At 41.3% G+C, this 24,393-nt stretch overlaps 2 protein-coding genes and 1 long non-coding RNA gene across 5 annotated transcripts; 2 read left to right on the top strand and 1 right to left on the bottom strand.

The window, feature by feature from the left end:
* Nucleotides 1–72: 72 nt before the first annotated feature.
* On the bottom strand, nucleotides 73–13,882 carry LOC110527839. Its single transcript, XR_002474166.2, has 4 exons — nucleotides 13,573–13,882; nucleotides 9,697–9,830; nucleotides 671–742; nucleotides 73–468 (listed from the first exon to the last, which is right to left on the bottom strand). It is a non-coding gene; the product is annotated as an uncharacterized LOC110527839 (long non-coding RNA).
* si:dkeyp-61b2.1 (tumor necrosis factor receptor superfamily member 21) lies at nucleotides 2,047–14,767 on the top strand. Of its 3 annotated transcripts, XM_021609383.2 has the most exons (10): nucleotides 2,047–4,754; nucleotides 6,141–6,186; nucleotides 8,140–8,244; nucleotides 8,436–8,616; nucleotides 8,857–9,077; nucleotides 9,231–9,470; nucleotides 9,691–9,846; nucleotides 10,044–10,063; nucleotides 10,271–10,454; nucleotides 11,568–14,767. In XM_021609383.2, the coding sequence occupies exons 1-10, from the start codon at nucleotides 4,695–4,697 to the stop codon at nucleotides 11,795–11,797; spliced, it is 1,443 nt and encodes a 480-aa protein (XP_021465058.1). In that variant the 5' UTR covers nucleotides 2,047–4,694; the 3' UTR covers nucleotides 11,798–14,767. The 3 variants fall into 3 exon arrangements, with proteins under 3 accessions (XP_021465058.1, XP_021465057.1, XP_021465056.1); XM_021609382.2 differs by having other exon boundaries at nucleotides 8,857–9,470; nucleotides 10,289–10,454; XM_021609381.2 differs by having other exon boundaries at nucleotides 8,857–9,470.
* tnfrsf1b (tumor necrosis factor receptor superfamily, member 1B) lies at nucleotides 13,705–21,080 on the top strand. The gene is made up of 9 exons (XM_021609384.2): nucleotides 13,705–13,869; nucleotides 18,078–18,183; nucleotides 18,357–18,482; nucleotides 18,569–18,724; nucleotides 18,878–18,971; nucleotides 19,105–19,394; nucleotides 19,518–19,583; nucleotides 19,692–19,753; nucleotides 19,858–21,080. Exons 1-9 carry the CDS (start codon nucleotides 13,792–13,794, stop codon nucleotides 20,269–20,271), a joined length of 1,392 nt encoding a protein of 463 aa, XP_021465059.2. The 5' UTR covers nucleotides 13,705–13,791; the 3' UTR covers nucleotides 20,272–21,080.
* Nucleotides 21,081–24,393: the final 3,313 nt, after the last annotated feature.

Raw genomic sequence — 24,393 nt, 5'->3', positions numbered from 1 at the left:
CTGCATTGATCTGATAAACACAGGATAGGTGTAGTATTTCATCAAATGGAAGGAGTTCATTTCAACCAGTAGAGAATGTGAAACGCTTTATTGAAAGAAGTTCATTATCCAAGGGTTATAAATACCTTATGCATTATAAATATTATAATTGTAATATATTGTAAATACAAGTGCAATCTGTACTTCAAAGCACATCTGGTGTGCATTATAAAAACAGGAAGAAAGAGGGGGAGGCGAGAGAGGTGTAAAAGACAGAAAGGGAAAGAGGTAAGAACAGAGGAGCAATGAAGACAGCATATGATTAATGAATCACAGTGCTACCCTAATATTCTCTCAGTTCATCACAATTACATAATAGAGTTTCTAGCGGTGTCTCCTAACCAGCCTTGGGCTCCCAGTGGGCCCGAAGGTTATCTTAAGAGTGGGTTAGGTGGCGACGTTGGCATCCTCTTTCATCTCAAAACATACCTGCAGACAAGAGACAGATGGCGAGAGATAGAACAAAAAAAAACAAGGTTTAAACATGCTAACACTGTCAGTCATCATAATCATCAGCAGGTGAAATGCAAAACTGACCTTGGATCATTAATTCTGGGACTACTACATCTCTATTTCAATATAAAGCATCTCTTTAATAATACTTCCTGTTGACCCAACCAAGTGACCTCACCTCTGATCATGCTGTGCCCTCTATGTAGCCAGTTCAGCTGCGGGAGGGGTTCACCAACACCTCTGATATAATCTAGAGGATTTAGGGAGAAAGGGATGAAGTGAAGGAGAGAGACTGTTATTGTGGAAATAATGTAGTTGAAGAGACAGTGTTCCAACAGGAATCTGTGTGTGTGACCTCACCTGGTGTCCACACTAAGCACAGACAGGAGGACAAACAATATAGGGTAGTTATAAAATCATGTGTCTTACTATTCTCCATTATTGGCCCTCTTGCCTATTTGAAGGTGGAAGGAGCCACAGTTATACACCTGAGCCTGCTTACTGCACAACACAATCCATCAATCAGATTGATACATGAGTGTGTAGGTGTGGGTTACAGGGTGTCTAATTGTTCTACATTTTTGTCAATATGGGTGACTTAAAATAGCCTGTTTTGTTTTTGTACAGACGTCACACCCTTACCTAAACAACAATCTCACCTGAGAAGTAGAAATCAAAGGGAGAGAAACTGGGGATTGAATAACTGCAGTTGACATAGCTAAGTACAGTGGGGCAAAAAAGTATTTAGTCAACCACCAATTGTGCAAGTTCTCCCACTTAAAAAGATGAGAGAGGCCTGTAATTTTCATCATAGGTACACTTCAACTATGACAGACAAAATGAGAAAAGAAAATCCAGAAAATCACATTGTAGGATTTTTTATGCATTTATTTGCAAATTATGGTCGAAAATAAGTATTTGGTCACCTACAAACAAGCAAGATTTCTGGCTCTCACAGACCTGTGACTTCTTCTTTAAGAGGCTCCTCTGTCCTCCACTCGTTACCTGTATTAATGGCACCTGTTTGAACTTGTTATCAGTATAAAAGACACCTGTCCACAACCTCAAACAGTCACACTCCAAACTCCACTATGGGCAAGACCAAAGAGCTGTCAAAGGACACCAGAAACAGAATTGTAGACCTGCACCAGGCTGGGAAGACTGAATATGCAATAGGTAAGCAGCTTGGTTTGAAGAAATCAACTGTGGGAGCAATTATTAGGAAATTGAAGACATACAAGACCACTGATAATCTCCCTCGATCTGGGGCGCAAGATCTCACCCCGTTTTATTTAACAAATATTGACATGTGATGGGGTTGAGACTAGGGTGACAGGAATGAATACTGTAACAGGGTTGAAGAGACATCAGTTTCGATTTAAACAAGTTGAGTTTACTATCATACTACCTCCAAGATTTACCCCAAAACATTGCATTTCATTGTATGCAACCATGTAATAAGGACATTAGATATATTTAGAATACTCTGGGTTTTATTAACCAACTGCAGTGAATATCGAAACAAATAAAAACCCATTAGGCACTAGGATACTTAATAACATTCAACAGGTTTCATCAGAAAAGTTCAACGTGTCAGCAAACTGTAGGAACATTTTCCAAGGGCATTTAGAATGCTAGAACAGCTGTAGCTACAGCGCTAGTGTCAGCATGACTATCCTTCTCAGGAGAACCTTATTCATTCATGGGTTTCTTCCTGAGAGTCTGGCTCACACATCTCTCTCAACCTCCACTTGGTGGGATGTCACACGCCGTGGGGGTGGAATCATCTCAAGGACTTCATCAAACTGATACCAGTGGATGTCATCTCGAGGAGGCCAGAAAAATCGGTTTGGTGCATACATGCACCATGCATACATTTCACTTGTACACTCATTTCATCCGTGCCGAGGATGATGCCTGGATAAAGGTCAGCATCATATTCCACTACACACCACTGTCCAAGAAGACCTGGATTTCCCCACTGGATTTCATCCACGTTGTGGATTTTCCTCATTGGCTGGCTGTTCTGGAGCAGCCAGTACCTTCTGCCTGAAACTGAAGTGCTGTTTGTTAAAACATGTACAGTTTAGGTCCTTTGTTGAACAAAGGCAGCTGACATCACGAGATATCAGCTCACCAGGAGAAAGGGTGATGACATGGTGTATTCTCATGGTGGAAGGCACAGCTTTTATCGGGCTTGGCATCATCTCCATCCCACGTTCAACATCGGTACTCTTCACAAAGAACACTTGCCCTGACCTTGAAGATCCTGGCTGTGGGGACTGCTCTGGAACATGATCTGGACTTTGTGGAGGAGTGGTCAAGTTCCTCAGTGCTCCTTTCCTCTCCTTGCTTCTTTTGTATGCAGCTCTCCACTGTTTCCGCTGCTGACGCTGGTATCTCTCATTGAAATCACTTCCTTCATCCAAAAGCTATACTATGGTTTGACCAGACCGGGTTATGTGTTGTGAAGCTAGCCACATAAAGGAATAGCCACAATAGTGGAATTTGCGGTTCGCCTTTAAAATAAAAGTCCCTCTTTGAAAGTGATGCAGAAGGTTAAAATTGGTGAAATCATGCCATGTTTAGACTTGATATTGTTAAACATGGTTGGAGTGTTGGAATGTGGCGCAATGAAATGGGGTATCAGTCTACTCGGTGACACCAAGAGAACACAACTGTGCGTAGTTTAAGGAAATATTAGCGTCGTAGCTCTTATTGCGGGACTTTGACTGTGGGAAATCACCTCCCCAGTCAGCCTATTGTGCGTATTGAGATTCATATTGCACTATACAGCCTTACCTAACGATTGGGGATCAATGAAATGGGGTATCGGCCTTCTCAGTACCTAAGTGCTTTTTTCCCAAAGTCCTCCTCAAGAGTTATCAGGCTCCAAAACATCCACGTTGAATTGTTTTTCCTCTGGAATAGTGTTCAATACACATGGTAGGTTGACTGGTACAATAACTGTGGCTCAATTCACAGTGGTTTCAGAGTCCTGCAATAAGAGCTATGACGCTAAGGTTTTCTTGGTGTCACTGAGTAGACTGATACCCCATGTCATTGATCTACTAATCCATCGGTTTAGGCTGTATAGTGAAATATGTATGACACCAATGCAATTCTAAAGTCTAATACATCCAGTGTGATTTCAACAGATTTGTCAAATTAACTAATTATTGTCTTTTGTTGAATTTATATAAGAACATTCCAACCTCGTTTGCATAATCTATTCCATCATTGAATGATTCCACTATTTGTATTATTTGCATGACTTTCATTGAGACTTTTATTTTGAAGACAAACCGTAAATTCCACGATTGTGGCTAATCCTTATTGTGGCTAGCTTCACATAGATGGGTCCGACCACCATTAATCAAATAATAACTGTTTTATAAATATTTTAGACGATGACACTTAGCTAGATAGTTAGCTAGCTAACTATAGCTACCGAAACAGATTGTCGTTTTGCTATGTTTTTGAGGACGAACTTTGTTTTCCTCCATCAGCTAGCTAGCTAGCTTTTTTACCACCAGCACTTTACCAGCGTCATTATTATGTGACGTACAGTTTAAATTCGGGTCCTGATTGGTCCCAATAAGGATTAGCCACAATAGTGGAATTTGCGGTTTGTCTTCAAAATAAAATATCTCAAACAGCGTTCTCTAATGAACCTTCTATGCACCTTTAAGACCGCTCTTTCAAAGTCACCGAGATCTCTTCTAGCCATGGTAGCCAAAATAGTGGGCAACTGGGCATTTTTATACAATTTCCCATTACCAGGGTTTTGTTAAGAAGGGATACAGCTTTTGTCGAAATGTACTTTTCATACCAGGTTTAGGAGAATTTATGCAGTAGGTTAGGATAATTGGGTTAAGGTTAGCGAAAATGCAAAAAACAACTTTTGACAACAACTGTATCCATCTAGACATGATGACCAATGACCATTTATGTTACATACGTCTGTCCACAAGAGATTACCAAAGGCGGAAGTGGCCAACAAGCGCGCTATATTTATCTGCTTCTTTATTGGACAACCCACTGATGACGTACCCCGCTAAACTCGAACATCAACAAAACTTCCGCTGCATATTTTAGCACCTTGACCAGAGATTCAACCAGGCATGGTAATTGAACTAACTGTATTCTGCTGGTTTCTTTTGAAAGACTACATTTAACAGATAACTTCTCTATGGTGCGAAATGGATTATCAACGCCATATTACCTCACGTCCTTTGAGAATACTTTGCCTTTTTAATCTGGTAAGTAGGCCTACTGTATGTTTTACAGATGTTATTGGGTTTAGTTTAGGTACTGTGATTTAACTGTGATTTTTTTTTAAAATGAGGATGATGATGACAAGAGACGTAGATAATTAACATAATTATGATGACCTATTTATGATTATTGAAGAGATGATGATGGTGGTTGATTATGATATTATGCGAATGTAATTATGATTGTTGCTATTGCTGTTATTATTTGTGCTAATGATACATATTTTATACTTGTAATTACAGTAGTCTATCATATTTTATGTTATATATTGCAATATAAAATATTTTCTAAACTGATAGGTGTAGCCTACTTTTCAGATATGAAAGATGAAAATTAACAAGTGAACATAAAACAATTACAAGTTAGGGCACTGCTCTTACAGAAACTGAAACCTTTTTTTTTTTATCGTGAGCCTGCCTGCAATTTGTCCTACACTGCCAGTAAATGTAGTCATTCTAGTATTGTGCAGAGTTTTATAGAGCAGTTAATTCACTGAAATCAAGAATGCTCTCAACATTTTTGTTAACATCAGGGGATTAGTTTATTGTATGTTAATTATTAGTTTATAGATTTAGATAGCTTGTGAATCTATAATTAACAGCTGAAATTGTGATTGTTATTTTGGTGCTTACCAACTAGTGAACTAGAGAAGATTTATGACAGAACCATTATTGATATGGCCTATTGCTGTTTTTATTGCCAGTACAGCCAAAATAAACTCAGTTTGTGTCAACATAAACATGAGTGTGTGTGAAGCAGACCTTTTAACCTAGTTTGTACTAGTTTTTCTTTGTGTAGGTGTTTTATCAGGTTGTTCTTGGTACATTCTGTGACAGTCACTTTTTTTCTGAACTGTGTGAGTTTTGCCACCAGGAAGCATTGCTGTGGGAAATAGAGGTGCTAAGGGTGCAGCACCCTCTAAAAAATCTGAATTGAACAAAAAATATTAAATTAAAAATAAATTTAAAAAATCCACAAATGTAGTGCACCGGGACTTCTGTATTAGCAGACCAATATAGCCATCTGTAGGGCAGACAACCCCCCCCCCCCCTCCCCTTCCTGTGGCTATGCCAGGAAGTGTAGGTGTAGTGTAGATAACTAACTCCGTAGGTTATGGCCATGGCATTTCCATGTTGCAAGGTTTATCATCTGTTTACTGGCAGAGTCATCTCGGTTTACCTTGAGCGTAATTTTGTCAGACATTCATAGTCTGTCCATGAGAGATTACTGCCAGAGGGCTGAGGGAAAGTAACTCTTCTACATCATGACTGGACTTCACTCTGGGAACTGGAATATTCTGTTGTTGCAAAAATAAAATAATGATTCCTCTAATGATCATGGTTCTCTCTCTCTCTGTCTATCTCTCCCAGGTATCCTCTGTATTGTTGTCCAGCTGTCCTCAAATCTGTGACCCAGGTAAAGCCATCAGTTTATCCCCCTGAACTAGATAGTAAAAGTGGGGTAAAAGATTACACCTGTCTCAGTGTTACAAGGTGTATTTACTTCTTGCTTTCATCCAGCAATTCCACTCATTTTGCCATGTGGTGGAGAGAAAAAGTAGCAGTTTTGCAATTCTACACATTTTGCCATAGGGTGGATGCAGTTTTTAATATGATAACTGATAATCAATGGGCCCCACCCAGGTCGGTAATTCGACCATGCTTACTACAAGTTTAGATATCTGACCTCTAGATTAATTTAACAATCTATTATTTTTTTGCAGGCATGGGCTAATTGAGTGAATGCTGATGCACAACCAAATGTCAAAACTGTACCTTGTGTATTCTATTACTGAGTCGTCGTCGTCCCCCCCCCCCATCCCTGATCAGCCAGTTGCCCATCCCTGATCTAGTGATTGATCATTAATTCTAAACTGTCAGAAACTGGCACTCTGGAGCCTGTGATGAAACCTCATGGCACAGGAAGTAGCTGAGAACATGCAGTATATCGTTTTCTGTGGAATGTGATATTGGTAGATAAGGAAGCCATCGATGACCTTTGTGATGACTGAACAGTCTGTCTGTCACATCATTTGGAATAGATTTTGGGAGATGCCCTTTATTTGCAAGCCACAAATGCTGCTTGTTCCTGTTTTGACCCACTGACATGCAAATAAATGACAGATACAGTCAGCTCTCTGTGTCCGTGTGAAGGAGATACTGCTGTCACAACAAAATACATTTCCATCCACAGTCGTTATGCAGGTGAAGTCATACATTATTTTTTTTAAAGCATGATAGCTGTGATGGAAACAGGACATTTAGGTATATTTAAAAAAAAAAAATGCTGACAGATAATTTATTCATTCGACATGGTCGGATCTTGTGAGAAATGTATTATGTGAGAAATGGCGGTGGAAACTCCTTTATGGGTAAATATTGATAAAATGCCCATCATCGAAGTAAACTTGGATTCACGCGATGATATGGTGTGTGGTCCTCCCACTACGACTCGGGGAAACATGCAGTTTATTAGGCTACAGATGAAATAAGTTACGATGAACTTCACAGGATGGTGAAAGTGCCCAGTGATCTTGATGCTCCTTTCCAATAAATATCAAGGGTCTTATTCTGGTGATGTGATTGATGCTTGACTGCCGTTTTGACAAATTAAAATACATTTAACCATAATAATATAATCATGAAGACTAGCCTACCTGCAGTGTATCTGCGAGCTGTTGGCTAGAGCGAACGACCCAGAGTAGGCACGTTTACTATTTAACGCAACAGTTTTTGTGTCTATCGGTCCAGTTGAAAATGCGATGGAAACACATTGAACTTTTAGATTTTTTTCAGTAAATGAAAACTTAAGCTAAAAAGTCAATTTTGTGTGCACTATGTCATCAGACACGGATTTTTATCCACAACAAGTCTGTTTGGTGGAAACACACCACTGACGGAAAAATGTGCATATTTTCTTCATGCGGATTCTAGAATATTTGCATGAAAATCTGTCGCCTATTGGATGGAAACCTCATTGGATGGAAACCTAGCTGCTCATTTTAAGTACTTCCACTTCAACTTCATTTTTTGTCATCTCGTCCTACCACAACATTTCTTTGACACCGTCCGTGAAAAGACGTGCCGTGCCACTGGCATCATACATATTATATAGTATGCTATCGTGAGTGACTATCTTTAAAGTTTGGTCAGTCTACTGTAATGGCAGGCAACTCTCCACATTCAGAACAGTCTTTGAGGAATAATTTATCTTCCATTCCACGGCTCCTAACTTCTGTGAACCCATGGTACATACATACTAAAGGGACTGTAAATGCACTGAAAGTGAAAAAGAAAGAGTCAGAGACGGAACAAGTGTGTCATCAGGATGTTGATACCTATGTGAACACCTGTCTTTTGTCCTTTGCAGAATTCATTATTGACAAGTGTGAGTGTGTCCGTTGTCCCGATGGCTACTACTTGTACATGCAGAACGGCCTTCCGAAGTGTGACCGCTGCAGCGACGCCTGCTCAGGTAACTTTTACACTTAGGCATTTACATTGTGGTCTTTCATTCCTCTACACTAAACGTCATACCCATCATTAATTATTTACCTCAAGGAAATACAACATGTACATTGGTAACAATAGTTTAATATAAAATGCCATCATTATTTTTTACATGAGTTCATTTGTGTGTTTGCGTGTCTTTGTTTGCGGGCAAAGTTGACCAGCACTTGACGCAGGTGAAAGAATGCGGCCGGGACTCAAACCGCGAGTGCCACTGTGACAGTGGCTTTTTCTGTGAAATCGCTGCCCAGTATACCTGCAGGAGGTGTAAGCCGTGCTCGCCCGGAACCTTCTCTAACAAACCAAACCTAACCATGTCCTGCAAACCCCACACAGAGTAAGTCCACAGTTATACAGCCCTGGTGCTGAGCTGATTCAGACATTCTCTGCCTACCATAAAGACTTGACCTGTTAAACTGTATCTCCCTCTAGTGGATTAATGAGTCATTTGAAGCAAACAATTGTACACACGGCCTACTTTTACAGTAAATTCAATTATTATACCTACTAGTATCCAACACTGCACTTTCTCATTTAGATAAACCACCTCACAAGTTCTCTCCTGGCTTCTCCCCAGTTGTGGCCATAAGGGAATGACTATGGTGACAGAGGGCACTGCTACTCAGGATCGTTTATGTGCCCAGACCTCCCCTAACTCTCCTACAACCACTGCGCCTCCAACTGTCCACAGCTCAGAGATAGGCTTTCATTCTTCTACCTACAGTGGAGTCAGCACCACCCGAAAACCCCTCATCATAGCATCCCCATCTGGCCTGGTGGGGTCTACATCTCCTGATGGTATGGCTCTTATGAGAGCTTTCTCTCACTTGAGTGAATCCAAGCATTTCCTGCTCTGTCCACTGGAGGGCTTTAATAACATGCTTCACCAGTCCAGCTCTAGAGGTTTCATTGTCCTGCCATTTAATCACACTCATTCTCTGTTTATTCCAGCCTTTCCCATAGCCACAATTGACACATCTGCAGACCCTTCACCAGCCTTACTCACCAGGCCTTCTTTGTCCCAAGCCCATAGCGAGCCCTCTACCTCCCTCCCAACTAGGAAACAAGTCACTGAACACAGCTCCTTTGACCCCAACACAAAGCTCACCACCAGGAGAAACCCCAGCAAGGTGGACAGTAACACCTCACCTGCAGAGTCTGCCTCTGTACCTCTTACCACAGATGACAATGGTATGCTTCTCAGAAGACTAGAGTATCCCATCTCTCCATTTCTACTAGATTATTCATTCTTTCAGAAATACATTTGTAGTTAGTATAGGCTCTTAAAGGGTCTGTTATATTCAGTAAAAGTAACATAACACTGACAGGTTCAGCATTTCAGGCTTCCTGCTCCTGTCTCTCTGCCTCTCCATAACACTGATGAAGCACCTTTTCCCTCTGCTCATCCCAGACTCACCTCATCTCCCAGCAACAGATACTGGACCGAGCCCTTCCACTCTCCCATGGCTGCTGCTGATAGGTGGGCTACTAGGGGTTGTCGTGCTGCTGGTTGTTTACTTTGTCCGTTGTAAGGAGAGGTCACTGAAGTCCCTAGACAAGTGGAAAGGTGAGCGAGTAAAGTGGTTAGATAACACAAACAAGTTATGCAGTGATGCATCAGATTATATGCCATGTTTCCCTTTCTATAAAACACAGTAAATAAATACACTTACAATAATTATAGGGAGACAGTGAAACATTGTGGTGTATACATGCATATACAATATGCATTTTGATTTCTTGATTTCTTTTATATTCCTTTAGGTCCAGTATTTGGTATAAATGTGAGTACAGTACTAATTCTCTATTTGCATAAAGTATGTATCGAACTTCTGTAGTGTTGCTAGAAGAATAAACGCTGACTTCTCAAAAGTCAAATGGGTCACTGTGTGAGAATGTGTCTCTACCTTTAGGATGAGCAGATTTGTAAGGAAGGTTTAAGAGGGAGCTATAATGTGTGGGAGAGCTATCATTGTCCTGCTGCCCTATAGACGGCTTCCTATATACAGGCCCAGCCACCACAGGAGAGTTGCCCATACACGGAGGCCCAGCATCTTCTGGGGTGTGAGACTGGGGGAAATCCTAGACAGGATGGTGCAGGGTGGCTACCTCCAGGGGTCATGAAGCAGGTCACAGTGGACCACTCTGGTGGAGAGAACATTAGCAACACAGTGGGTAGGTGTAGTGCATCGCTCTGCGCTAGTACTGATATTACTACACTGTTTTGATATCATATTGTTACACTGTATCTTATGTTTGCGTGCCGTGTAGCCACATTTGGACAGGCATATTTCCTCTAGCGTGTCTGAAAACTAGGGGGCTAAAGGTCCGGAGAAACTCGGGTCTGGAAACATTTTGTTCTTCGGCAAGGAAGTTTGTTTAATCTCACTTGCGTCCGAGTTCATATTTCCCTTTCCAGTTGTTTTGTTTGGCTGTGAGTTGAGACATACTTCTTCTAGTTTAAACTTCCTGTTCAAATATCACTGCCAAGACACAGTGGTACCAGTGCAGTGCTGCAGTGTATAAAGCATGGTCAGAGGTCACACAGAAATAGAATAATGTATAGACTCTTTTCCAGTACATGACACACTGACGTCACGCACTGACGCGCAACTCTTTAAGAAAGCCATTGCCATCTGCGCCCATTAAACACAGCCTAAATTTACTTTTTTATTACTTCTAAACAAAATACCTTTTTGGGGTTCTCATACCCTTACAATGATGTTTTAATTCTTGCATGAACAGTCGCTTAGATTATATTTGGTTGTGATCTTTGCAAAATAACTATTTTGGATGCAGCAGCTGTTAGCTATAATGCTAACGCTCATTAATATAGGCTGTAGCAAAAGCTAGCCATAGAGCCATTTTATTGGTTGAAGTTTAAGTGTTTTTTTTAAGTATAATGCAGTTGATTTGTGATGATGACACAAACATTATATTAAGCAGGACATTCATACGAGCCTTAAAATCCAATTATAATCCAAAAGTAGTGTGAAATGCACTAATAAGCAATATGTAAATAGAGGCTTTTTTTGCTGGCGTTCTATAAGAACTCCCCCTTGTTATGCCACCAACTTGCGCGCATTGCCCTCAATGTTTGTAAACACAGAAAGGGGTCTATAAGCTGCTGAATGAGGCCAGCTTTTCACTTCTTCTCTGTACATTTATTACAGTACTAAGTTCACCAGGTTTTATATCAGCATTTACTGTGCATAACAGATAGGAATGTATGTGTCACCTGTTTCAATAGTTTAATTGACTAATGTTTGTGCTTGGTGTTTGATTCAGGGTCCATTTACATCTACTCTCCGGGGACGGTTGTCCTGGGATACAACAAGTCGGAGAGGAAGGTGGATCAAGTCAAGAGTGGGGTAGAGGGCTGTCCCCTCACCAGAACACCCCAGCAGGAGTCCTCCTGCCCCCTCCCTGAGGGCCCTGCTCTGGGGCCAGAGAGAATGAGTACACAGGAGGAGACCTGCAAAGAGCTGAGATACCCCATCCCGGCCACCAGCAACTGAGAACTAGAAAAAAATTGAAATTAAGGATTAACTATGGAAAAAGCCTGAGGAGGAGCAACTTCATTCAATATCAACTATCATCTCTAGGGGAAGAATGCAGGCAGATTATTATTTGCTACTGTAAAGAATGTTAGACTGGATGGCTTCCTTCTGTACAAGGATTGCCAAAGCCACTGGGGTCCCTCATGGGTCTTCTATTATGAAAGAGTGACAGTTTGTTCCAACTGTATGTAATAGTCTTAGCACGGTTTCAAATTCACTGTAAGTCACTGTTGTGACAGCAGTGCTGAGACAGTTTGTGAGAGCAATGCATGGTCTGTTTGATATGGGGTGTCAACACTGTGAGTCGGAGTTTCCCATCATAGGGTACATGTACACAATGGCGCCAGATAGTGTGAGAGTTTACGTGTATCAACCACAGAAACAGTGAAGACAAGAAATTCATATGAGGTGGGAAGTAACCTATATAACAAGTAGGGTTTGGCGTGTGAAGAGCTTACAATTTCCATTGTAAAGTAATACAGGGATTGTCTGGACAATTTAAACTCAAACATAGCCATGTTCACTGGTTATAACCTTTGTTCTGTGAATTTATGATCAAGACATTGCTATGTACAGTAGCCTGCAGAACGAAGACAGAAGAAAGATGATTTTATAACAGACAATAGCAATCTGTTCCAGTCTATTCCTTGACATAAATGTACACAAATGAACAAACTATTTCAAGTCATCTCTTTATGGTGAAACCACTTATGTAGTTGACTATGACTATGGGCAGCCAATCACTGTCTGTTAATCATGCGGACTGTACAGAACAATTGTAATATTTAGTCTGTTTGACAAACGCATGTGACGTAGGCTATGCCATAGCATGAGCTGTTTGATTACCCCAATTTTTCTTTTATCCTTCTGAAATTGTAGAACTTTTTCAAGCAAGTATTTACCGACAAAACACACCGTTTACGATGATTTCTGTGTTAGTATGGAGGAATGAAAAATGGTCTCTCTTTTTGTATAGTAGTGGTGCTGAAAATGGTGACTCAACATTTTGTGGTTAACATACCAAATTTCGCACAGATGTAGATGTACGGTGCCTTCGAAAAGTATTCAGGCCCCTTGACTTTTTCCCACTTTTTGTAACGTTACAGCCTCCCTCTAAAACATGATATAAAAAAAATCCTCAGCACTCTACACACAATACCCCATAATGACAAAGTGAAAACAGGTTTTTAGAAATTTCTGCAAATGTAGGGGTTATTCGGCTGTCCGCATAAGATAACCATGTTTGGTTCCATGTAGAACCCTTTACCCCCAACATGGGACCCAAAAGGGTTCTTTCTACCTGGAACCAAAAAGTGTTTTACCTGGATCCAAAAAGGGTTCTTCAAAGGGTTATCCTATGGGGACAGCCGAATAACCTTTTTAGGTTCTAGATGGCACCTTTTTTTCCCGAATAGGGTAGTCCATAGCGTTCTAAAGTTCGAGCTAAAAGTCTGATGGCACCAGTTGCCATATCGCCTATAACTCAATCGCCAATTTCTCAGCCTCTGAGTATCACAGAAACACAAGATTTTGAATGAATAACATAAACATGTTAATGACAAGATCCTATGGCTGAAATGGATCAAAACATGGAAAAGCATGCAAAAATGTATATTTTAAACATAAGATTTGACTATACATGTGTTAACATTCTTAACATTTGTATTGTGTTGTGTTACAAAAGGTTAATGAAAGAAAGTATTACTGCTTGACACTGCCTCTGCAATCATTACCAGTTTGGGTACAGTACATCTGGACTTCTTGAGGAAATTGAAATCGAAGGTTACTGCAGTGCAAAGACGCCCTCAGTTTCCTCAGCTAGTCAGCAGTTCAAGGAAACGCGCACTTTTGTTCCAGGTTGTAATTCGAGTGTTCTTCTGTCGGCTAACTATACGGTTTCAGTATGGACTTTTTCGCAATATCTTAAAGGGTCAATAATAGTTCAATCAATCATGATACTGAGGACTGTAAGTGGCGTTCTTACAGTAAGGATTTTTCTAGCAATCATGGTGCAGCCTGTTGAGAACATGGTAAGTGTCCTTCAGACGTGAATGTTGTGTGACGCGACCATGACAACGATAAACAGGTCGGTGTAACTGGTGCAGCCTGACCAATGTTTAGCTGAATGGGATACTCTACAGTGTTGTATGATCATCAGATGAGATCACCAGTCTGATTTTAAATAGCGAATCATTAATAATTGATTGTTAACTCTTATCTAGGTCTATGAATTGTGTTTGTGCGAGAGAATGTTGTGTTGTCTTGGATTTTTCAACTTAATTTGTCAAGGTATTGTGACATAGAATATATGTTTAAAATACATAGGATTTAAAAAAAAGTTAACATAAACTGTTGTTTTGCGAGTGAAATTGAAGGATTATGTTATCATTGTGACCAATTTTCAACATCGAGAAACCATATAAAATATGTTGAATTTGTACCTTTGAAACCAAGTCAGATCTTCAACATTATATCCACTGTCAGAAAAAACGAAAGTCTAGGCAGCTACTACCGGAGAGTTGTCTAACAGGTATTAATTTGATCTCCCATCCATGGTTTTAACCAAGCCCAGCACTGCTTAGCTTTGTTGCTTGTCGCTGACTACTACGTGTACCAATGTCATATCATGAGAATAAGTATTGAGAGATCTGCTGAAATGGATAACGAAATATATTCACTGTTGCTATCAAAGTCATTCCCGAAAGGTTGGTTTAACCGAGCAAATTAAATGTAACCATACTTTATGTCATATCATCAATTATACTCTTTAGGCCTATATAGCATTTGCAAAGTCATCTACATTGTTCTTGTCTATGAATGTTCTGTATTATGTCATGTCTCATGTTTTGTGTGGACACCAGGAAGATTAGCTGCCTTTGGCAACTGCTAATGTGGATCCTAATAAAATACCCCAAAATACCAAAAAAACAGCAATTGTTTCAATTCAACCCAAGGTTCAACTAAAAATAGACAATACATATCGGCCTAGGATTTCAAGCTTTGGTTGATTTCAAATGTAATCTTCAAGTTAATCATTCATTTGTTGAATTCACATCTCCATCTCAACCTAAAATCTAAGTTAAAGAATAGGAATATATCAAACTGGATTTAAAGTTTGAGTAGATTAGATTTAGTCCTATTGTTTAATTTCAATTTTTGTTTGACATAGAGATCTAACATATCAATTATTAATTTGTAGACAAACTGGATAGTAAATTAGGTTTGGTTGTCAACGTAACCAATTATCAGATGTATCTTCTGCTTGGATAGTTCAATCTGTGCGATTTACTTAATTTGGCTTTAATTCCAGTTTGTCTACAAATTAATAATTCATATGTTGCATTCACGTCTCCATCTCAACCAAAACTCACATTTAAAGAATAGGATTAAATCAGATCAAATCAAACTTTAAATGCACTTTAAATCAAGTTGGATCTTGGTTGAGATGAAGACGTGAATCTCCTTCAAATGTTGATATTTGGTTGTGTTGAGAACCAAACACAATGAGCAATACAGTAAATATCCTATTAACTTGAAACAGATATAGGATCTTAATTTTATCACTATTTTCAAATAAAATTTTATGAGTCACATGCGCTGAATACAACAGTGAAATGCTTACTTACGAGCCCCCAACATCCTTTTAAAAAAAGGATAAGAATAAGAGATAAAAGTAACAAGTAATTAAAGAGCAGCTGTAAAAAATAACAATATATATAGGGGGCTACAGATGTGAGTACTACGGGTCTGTAGTCATTTAGGCTGAGAATTGTCCTGCACGGCAGGAAATGCAAACTGAGGGGGCTGAGCACACACCCCTGAGGGGCCCCTGTGTTGAGAATCAGCGTGGCGGATGTGTTGTTACTTACCCTTACCACCTGGGGGCAGCCCGTCAGGAAGTCCAGAATCCAGTTGCAGAGGGAGGTGTTTAGTCCCAGAGTTCTTAGCTCATTGATGAGCTTTGAGGGCACTATGGTGTTGAACGCTGAGCTGTAGTCAATGAATAGCATTCTCACATGGGTGTTCCTTTTGTGCAGGTGGGAAAGGGCAGTGTGGAGTGCAATAGATATGGTATCATCTGTGGGTCTGTTGGGGCGGTATGCAAATTGGAGTAGGTCTAGTGTTTCTGGGATGATGGTGTTGATGTGAGCCATGATCAGCCTTTCAAATCACTTCATGGCTACAGACGTGAGTACTACGGGTCGGTAGTCATTTAGGCTGAGAATTGTCCTGCACAGCAGGAAAGGCAAATTTCTAATGTATTTGATGTTTAAAAAGGCTGTAATTTAGACTTTAAAAAAATCAGACTTTCCCTCACGAAATGTTTTTTCTCATTAATTATAATCCACATAGTAATTCACATTTCCTCTTGCTGCAGGATCCCGCTGTAGCAAACAAGCTCAAAATAAGATCCTACGCCTGTATGTTGGATTCACATCTCTAACTAAATAGAATAGGTGAATAGAATTAAGCCAGTGGCTCAGATGAAACTATCCAACCATTAGATATCCTTTAAAATGTAGTCAACCAAACACAAATCAAAATTACTTTTGCAATACACGAAATAGCCTAAAGTTAAGGCAATTTTACAAACTAGGTCTAACAGTATTTATTTCAGTTTAGAATGTGTAACACATCCTTTGCCACATTTGGAGGTTAGCCCACTGTATTCTAACTATAAATGTCCTCTTATGTCATCATAGGAAGTGTTTATGTTCAAGATAGCAGGGCAAAGGTAACAGGTCTGCCAAGTTGCTATAATAAATCTGTGCACAATCTCGAACAGCAGTGATCATTTGTACATTTAATGTAGCCTAATCTCAACTGCAATCCAGGTCATTTGGTTGTGCTATTAGATCAAGCACAGTGATAATAACACATTAAATGATTGTACAATTACAAAATATCGGACATGTTATTCCCATTTGAACTTTGTTGTGCTTTTAAATGGTGGCCAGCGGGTTGTTTCTTAGTAGTAGGGCACCAGGACAGGGGGTTGAATGAAGTATGTCAACCTGTTACAAGAGGAATCAGGATGCTTCTGAAAGTATACATAAGACAATGGCATGCTATGTAAAGCATGGCAAAGGGGCTATGCACCAAATTTGGCATAGCACCAGATGTAATGATCTTCTATGGCCTATCAATACCACACATACTAGCCTTATGACTTATAAATGATTTGTATAGTATTTTTTGTAGCACCTTCACTTCCTCCAACATTTGACAGATATCTGTATTGGTTTCGGGATGACATGATTTCAAATTGGATAACCTATGGTCTGGTCTGTATAGTATGTTTGTAGCATTAATATTTCGTTTTTTCAGCAATGGATTAATTGTTTGTTTGGAAAAAATATATTACACAGAGCACCTAGGTGCAAAAGCATTTAATTCATTATTAATTTCACCATCAAAAGAAACTGACGTTTTTGTAAAGCTCAATATTTCATTTTCACTCTTAATTCGAGTGTTCCACAAAACCAAACACATCAAATCAGGAAAACGCCTGATTCAGTTTTCTGATTTGATATGTTTGTTTTGGATGGCTGCCATAAAGGAAAAGGAAATGCCTGTCAGAAGAGGCATTCTGTCCCATTGTACAAAAGGCTACAAGAGAGGACGATGGTGAGAGGCCTTGGCAGCGGCATATCTTTGTTATTCAGACATCATAGCCAGTCCTTGACAACTTATTGGAAATCTCTCCGATCTCCTCACCCACTTCCTGTCAAACACGAGACAGACAGATCGTTTACATTTTTTTACCGTCTGTACATTGTGTCTTGTGTCTACTGGCAAACAATTACTATACCACAAATGTGTCAGTGTATATTCCCCAGTCCCCGACAGATATAATAGAAAATGTCTTCTTTTTTTGCTGACACAATACCCAACCCTCAGGTTCTACACTCTTAGAAAAAAAGGTGCTATCTAGAACCTAAAACGGTTATTCGGCTGCCCCCATAAGAGAACCCTTTGAAGTACCCTTCTTGGTTTCAGGTAGAACCCTTTTGGGTTCCATGTTAAAACCTTTACACAGAGGGATCTACATGGAACCTAAAATAGCTCTATCTGGAACCAAAAAGGGTTCTCCTATGGGGATAGCCCGAAGAACCCTTTTGGAACCCTTTTTTCTAAGAGTGTACTAGAAGTTTAAATAGAAGGCTCTTGGTGGGGCATGTTACTCATCATTCCTCCTCCTGATCAGGTGCACTTCATGGTCCCCTTGTCCCTACAGGTGTACACTCTGCCATACACACCAGACTCGGACGGATCCTGCCGCAACAAAACAGCTGAATACTATAACCCAGATGTAAACCTGTGCTGCAGCAAGTGTACTTCTGGTAAGGTGTGGTCCTGAATACTAATGAAACTGAGAAGAGAGGACATCCTTAGAATCTTAGCACTAGATATGATCACTTCAAACATTACAATACTTTTACAGCACTCGGTAGGTTCTGTAAAATGTACGTGTACTGAGATGATTACTGTAAATTATACATGTATATCATTACAGGGACACGCCGGAAAGTTGTATGCAGCTCTACCTCAGACACGGCGTGTGAACCATGTCCTAGTGACCAGTACAGCGGGACCTTTAATTACTTCCCAAAATGCTTCAGATGTCCCAAGTGTTCAGCAGGTGGGTGGGTTATATTATTCCAGTGACTCAGCTGCATTGATACGTGTGTCGTCTTTAACGAGCATTTGATTCCTTTATGCGTGAAGACAAAGGCCTGAAGTATGTCCAGAAGTGCTCCAGCACCACCAAGACCCAGTGTGCGTGCCAGACTGGGATGTACTGCATACTGGACCAACACCCGGACTGTAAGGAGTGTTCCAGTTATACATACTGCAAGCCTGGTCATGGGGTCTCTGTAGAAGGTACCACAGCTGGACAGGAGGCTTGTAGGACACCATTTCTAACTGATTCCACGTGTTTCTGTCCTCGTCAAATATTATATTGGAAGTTTGAATGCAACTGTTCACTGTAAGAGTATGAGTAAACGTTTTTGTGTGTTGTGGTGTATGTTTCAGGGACAGCAGAGTCGGATGTGGAATGTGCATCATGCCCCAATGGAACCTTCTCTGACCAGCACTCCTACACCCAGATCTGTCAGCACCACACAGAGTGAGTGACTCACGCATTCATGCATAACACGAACGCATGCAAGCACGCACACACACAGACACGCACACACACAGCAATTATTTGGACTGTCAGCATTGGTGTTAACAAGGGGACTGTGACACTGTCTCCTCAGTTGTGTGTCTCAGGGGAGGGACGTACAGACTTACGGTACAGCCACCACCGATGCGGTGTGTGGACCGAAGGTAAATGGACGACTGGTCTCCATCCTCCAAACCACCACACCTCCAAGCCCACCGACCACAATGCCACCCTCTGTTGAAGAGCATACCACATCAAGTCTACAGAGCATGGATATGTCTACAGTACCAACCACCCTGGGCTCAAAGCTGACATCTAGTCCCTCTGATCCACTGGTCATCGCTCCAATGGAAGAAAAATCACCAGGCGTCGACCTTTGGATAGGTAAATACAGGCAGCTATATAGTCCACCTGTCAGAGACCACTCTCGTGGTTTGAACATTTCTCCACCGTCGTCTCTCGTATACTTACACCGCTTTGTTGTACCCCCGCTCTTGTATCTTTCAGTTGTAGGTGCTATCGGAGGTGTTATGTTCCTGCTGCTGATCATAGGCACTATCATTTACAAGAAAGGTAACGCTTTAGAGTTAAACACTTGATTGTAATAGCCCTTTAATTGATTGCAAACATGGCTATGAAAATGACAACATTTTACTGTAAGTTTACTATGTTCTCTTACAGCCTTCACGAAGTTCATACGTGTATCTTCTACAGAAGATATAAATGGAAAGGAGGCCATTAAAGTGAGTTTTTTTTGTTGCCATTTAACCGTAGTAAAGCATGTTGTAGGCAAGAACATTTCAACAGCTTCAATATTTTATCTCTCTCTCTCTCTATATGTATATAGTGTCTGCTGGGGAAAGGAGACTGCAGTAATGTCGGTCAGGCAGAGACCCAGCAGGATGCTGTTAAGACCTGGTCAGGCTCTGGGTGCTCCAACAGCCTGGAGGGCCTGTCAATATGCCCCGTCCAGTCCACCCTTCCACAGCCCAGCATCCTGGCCAGCACCCCCCAGCCCAGCCCCCAATCCACCAGCCCTCTGGCATCTGTCCCCCTAGTTAATGTCAACATCACTGTTACCTACCCTGTGAACATAGGAAATGAGTTATGCTCCAGACCTACCAGCACCCAGATAGACTCACCACAAGCCGACCCCGAGACCCCTTTATCAAGGGAGGAGGAGGTGTATGTGAACATGCCACAGCGAGAGAGTTGCAAAGAGGCACTTACACAAGTACAGGAGTTTGGAAATGATGTATGAGGACTGGAGGCATATGGAGGAGGATCAGGCAATAGATTGTGTTTTAGTGATGTTTTTTTCACTGTGACTGTTGTCTCTGTTGTTATATGGTTGCTACTTGAAGTACTGGTGGTGACTTTGTGTTGGTAGAGAGAGACAGAATGACTGTTCATGTGCCTCAGGTAGGATTTCCCAAACTTTGCACGTTTTGCATAAGTTATACCCAGGGAGGGTACCCGAGTTTGGGAAACCCTGGTATATACCCTGATATAATGTGCTGTCTGTGCTGGAAAGTCTTGAACACCTGATTTAGATTGTCATTAACTGTTTGAAGAATTATTGATAAGTGAATGATGTAGGCAATTACTGTGAATGTTGTTGTAAGTATACTGTAGATGTTACACGGCTCAAGGTATCCCAAAATCTTTTATCATAAGTAGGCAATAACCTTTCCTACACATGCCATACTTTTGGGGGAATTCATTATGGCCTGTGCCATATGAGAATATTTCATTTGTATTCTTATGAGGGAAGAGCATGCCTATACTTTCCAGAGTAAGGGTTCTTTGTCTCTTTTTTTAATCAAACTGAAATGGTAGACTAAATGAAACTGCTTTGTTTCTTTTGTTTTTTGGCCTACACCTGTTGAATCGTGTGCTTTCTCTCTGTAAATAAGCAGCAACTGACTGGTAACAGATCATGAGTAATACATTCTCAACATCAGCTCAATAAGAAGTTAAGAATGATGGATGAGACATTTTTGTATGAAGGGTATTGTTTTTCTGTAATACTATCACCACCTACTGGTGGAACAAATATATATATATATATATATATATATATATATATATATATATATATATATATATATTTTATTTTTTTACAGTTTATGCACATAATATGATTTAGTATTATCCAGCAACTATATTTGGATTATTAGAGTGGCCTACAGTAAAAAAAATAATTAAAAAGTAATAAAAAGGTTGAAAAAGTTGATTGATGCTCCAATAGGTACACACAGCAAAGTGATGTTTTCAACAAAGTACGGAAGCAAACTTTCCCCATTGAAAGCAGTGTAGCCAAGCCTGATTTCAAGCATTAAGGACACACATTTTTTTTTGGGGGGGGGGGGGGGGGGGATTATATATACTGTGCATGTCATAGTCCCCAGTCAACTCCATTACACTCAAAAGTTACTTAAACCAGTGAATGCTAACGATGGCTAGCTATGCTAGCTATTCTACCAGTCTGTCTTAATGAGTGTTAGCATGCTAATAGCACACCATGTACACAGAAATGTATTTTTTAAGGGGTATGCAGTAGGTTGATAACTATGTCACCAAAGTATGTTGTATCATCAGACATGTCAAATAACATTCCCAGCTAATGAGAAAACAGTCATGGCATTTCATTTAAGAGAATGAACAAGATTTAACAAGGTAACCTTGGGGCTAATTTGAATGGGCAACAACAGCAGATTGAGGGATTTTTACATCTGTACCTCAGTACGACCCACGTGACCGCAGTCAACATCCCTCCGTGAGGGACTGTCCCTTAGATCCCCTTCCCTTCCTTATTGTATTATATGCGTTGTTAATAAAAACTTTAAACAGCAGTTTTAATATTTATTTTGAAATCCCGTTCCCCCATTCATGTTCTACCAGCAGTATAAACTTTGATCGTTTCAGGTTAGAAATAGTCAAAATCAAAGCCAAGTACCGCACTGAAATAAGATCACACATCTTTCTATGCGATCACATAGCTAGCAACATAGCCCACACGAGAAACATTTGAAACATTTTTTTGACATATCAATCTAATATCCAGGTAACTGCCCAAATAAAGGAAACACTTGAGTAAATAAGGGATACAAAGTATATTGAAAGCAGGTGCTTCCACACAGGTGTGGTTCCCGACTTAATTAACCAATTAAAACATCCCATCATGTATAAAAATGCCCAGGTGACCATTATTTTGGCTACCATGGCTAGAGGTAAGGATCTCAGTGACTGAAAGAGGGCTCTCAAAGGAGCATAGGGGCTTTAAAGGCTGTGTGTGTGTGTGTGTGTGTGTGTGTGTGTGTGTGTGTGTGTGTGTGTGTGTGTGTGTGTGTGTGCGCGCACACGTGCGCGCGCACGTGCGTGTGTGTCTCTCTCAGTCACCGAATCTCAACCAAATTGAACACTTGAGGGAGATTCTGGAGTTGTTATGTGTCTCCTCCGTAGGGAGACCGGGCAAAGGGAGGAGACGACAGGACTTAGAAAACTGATCCACAACGACCAGGATCGTGATGATGCCCAGGAACGGAGGAAGATCAGTCAGGAAGTCCACCGACAGGTGTGACCAAGGCCGCTATGGAACAGGGAGGGGTTGCAACTTCCCTCTGGGCAGGTGCCTAGGAGCCTTGCACTGAGCGCACACCGAACACGAGGAGACATAAACCCTCACGTCCTTAGCTAAAGTGGACCACCAGTACTTCCCCCTAAGGCTTCGCACCGTCCAATTGATACCCGGATGACCAGAGGAAGGTAACGTGTGAGCCCACCGAATCAACCTGTCTCGAACACCAAGCGGGACGTACTTCCGTCCAGCCGGACACTGAGGTGGAGTGACCGAGATGCCCGCTCGATGTCCGTGTCCACTTCCCACACCACCGGAGCCACCAGACAAGAGGCCGGACGTATGGGAGTGGGATCAATGGACCGCCCCTCTGTATCATACAGATGGGACAGTGAGTCTGCCTTAGCGTTCTGGGAACCTGGTCTATACGATATTGTAAATCTGAATAGGGTGAAAAACATAGCCCACCTTGCCTGGCAAGGGTTCAGTCTCCTCGCCGCCCGGATGTACTCCAGATTACAGCGGTCAGTCCAGATGAGGAAAGGGTGTTGAGCCCCCTCAAGCCAATGTCTCCACACCTTTAGAGCTTTTACAACAGCCAGCAGCACCCGGTCCCCCAAGTCATAGTTTCGCTCCGCCGGGCTGAGCTTCCTCAAAAAGAAAGCCCAGGGGCAGAGCTTCAGTGGCGCACCCGAGCGCTGTGAGAGCACGGCTCCAATCCCAGCCTCGGATGCGTCCACCTCCACCATGAATGCCAAAGAGGGATTCGGAGGGGCCAACAGGGGAGCCTCGGTAAACAGAGTCCTCAAGCGACAAAACGCTCTGTCCGCCTCAGCCGACCACCGCAGACGCACCGGTCCCCCCTTCAGCAGTGAGGTAATGGGAGCAGCCACCTGCCCAAAACCCCGGATAAACCTCTGGTAGTAATTGTCCAAGCCTAAAAACAGCTGCACCTCCTTTACCATGACAGTCGTGAAGCAGGCACAACAAAACCTATTCCCCCTCAGGAGACTGAAAAGATTTGGCATGGGTCCTCAGATCCTCAAAAGGTTCTACAGCTGCAGTGCCTGGTATGGCAACTGCTTGTTCTCTGACCGCAAGGCACTACAGAGGGTAGTGCAAACAGCCCAGTACATCACTGGGGTCAAGTTTCCTGCCATCCAGGACCTCTATACCAGGCGGTGTCAGAGGAAGGCCCTGAAAATTGTGAAAGACTCTAGCCACCCTAGTCATAGACTGTTCTCTCTGCTACCACACGGCAAGCAGTACCTGAGCGCCAAGTCTAGGTCCAAGAGGCTTCTAAACAGCTTCTACCCCCAAACCATAAGACTCCTGAACATCTCGTCAAATGGCTACCCAGACTATTCACATTGCCCCATCTCCCTCTCTCTACACCACTGCCACTCTCTGTTGTCATCTAGGTATAGTCACTTTAATTAACTCTACCTATATGTACATACTACCTCAACTAACTGGTGCCCAGCACCTTGACACTGTACCAGCAGCCCTCTGTATATGTTGTTATTTTTTACTTCTCCTCTTTAATTACTTGTTGCTTTTATCTCTTATTCTTATCCAATTTTTAAAAAACTGCACTGTCGGCTAGATAAGTATTTCAGTGTAAAGTCTACACCTTTTGCATGTGACTAATGACATTTGATTTGATTTGAAGACAATGACAAAAACTATTTTCCTGACTTGCTTTTCAAAGATGTCTAGAAATGTACACGTTTTGTGCTCTTGCAGGAAGCAATCACTCCCCTGTTGCTGACTGTAAATTCTCTATAACTGAGCTAATGACTC

Source organism: Oncorhynchus mykiss, chromosome 7 (genome assembly GCF_013265735.2).
Source record: "Oncorhynchus mykiss isolate Arlee chromosome 7, USDA_OmykA_1.1, whole genome shotgun sequence".
Lineage (NCBI taxonomy): Eukaryota > Metazoa > Chordata > Actinopteri > Salmoniformes > Salmonidae > Oncorhynchus > Oncorhynchus mykiss.
Note: the sequence above shows the minus strand (reverse complement) of the source record. Positions and strands in the feature narration are given on the sequence as shown.

Excerpts from the sequence above, each read along its gene's own strand:
- si:dkeyp-61b2.1 (XM_021609381.2), top strand. The coding sequence starts at position 4,695 with ATGGATTATCAACGCCATATTACCTCACGTCCTTTGAGAATACTTTGC. Across the intron at positions 8,245-8,435 it reads CTGCAGCGACGCCTGCTCAG|TTGACCAGCACTTGACGCAG; the intron begins GTAACTTTTACA and ends TTGCGGGCAAAG. Across the intron at positions 10,064-10,270 it reads GTCCAGTATTTGGTATAAAT|ACGGCTTCCTATATACAGGC; the intron begins GTGAGTACAGTA and ends GCTGCCCTATAG.
- tnfrsf1b (XM_021609384.2), top strand. The coding sequence starts at position 13,792 with ATGATACTGAGGACTGTAAGTGGCGTTCTTACAGTAAGGATTTTTCTA. Across the intron at positions 19,584-19,691 it reads CACTATCATTTACAAGAAAG|CCTTCACGAAGTTCATACGT; the intron begins GTAACGCTTTAG and ends GTTCTCTTACAG. Across the intron at positions 19,754-19,857 it reads ATGGAAAGGAGGCCATTAAA|TGTCTGCTGGGGAAAGGAGA; the intron begins GTGAGTTTTTTT and ends ATATGTATATAG.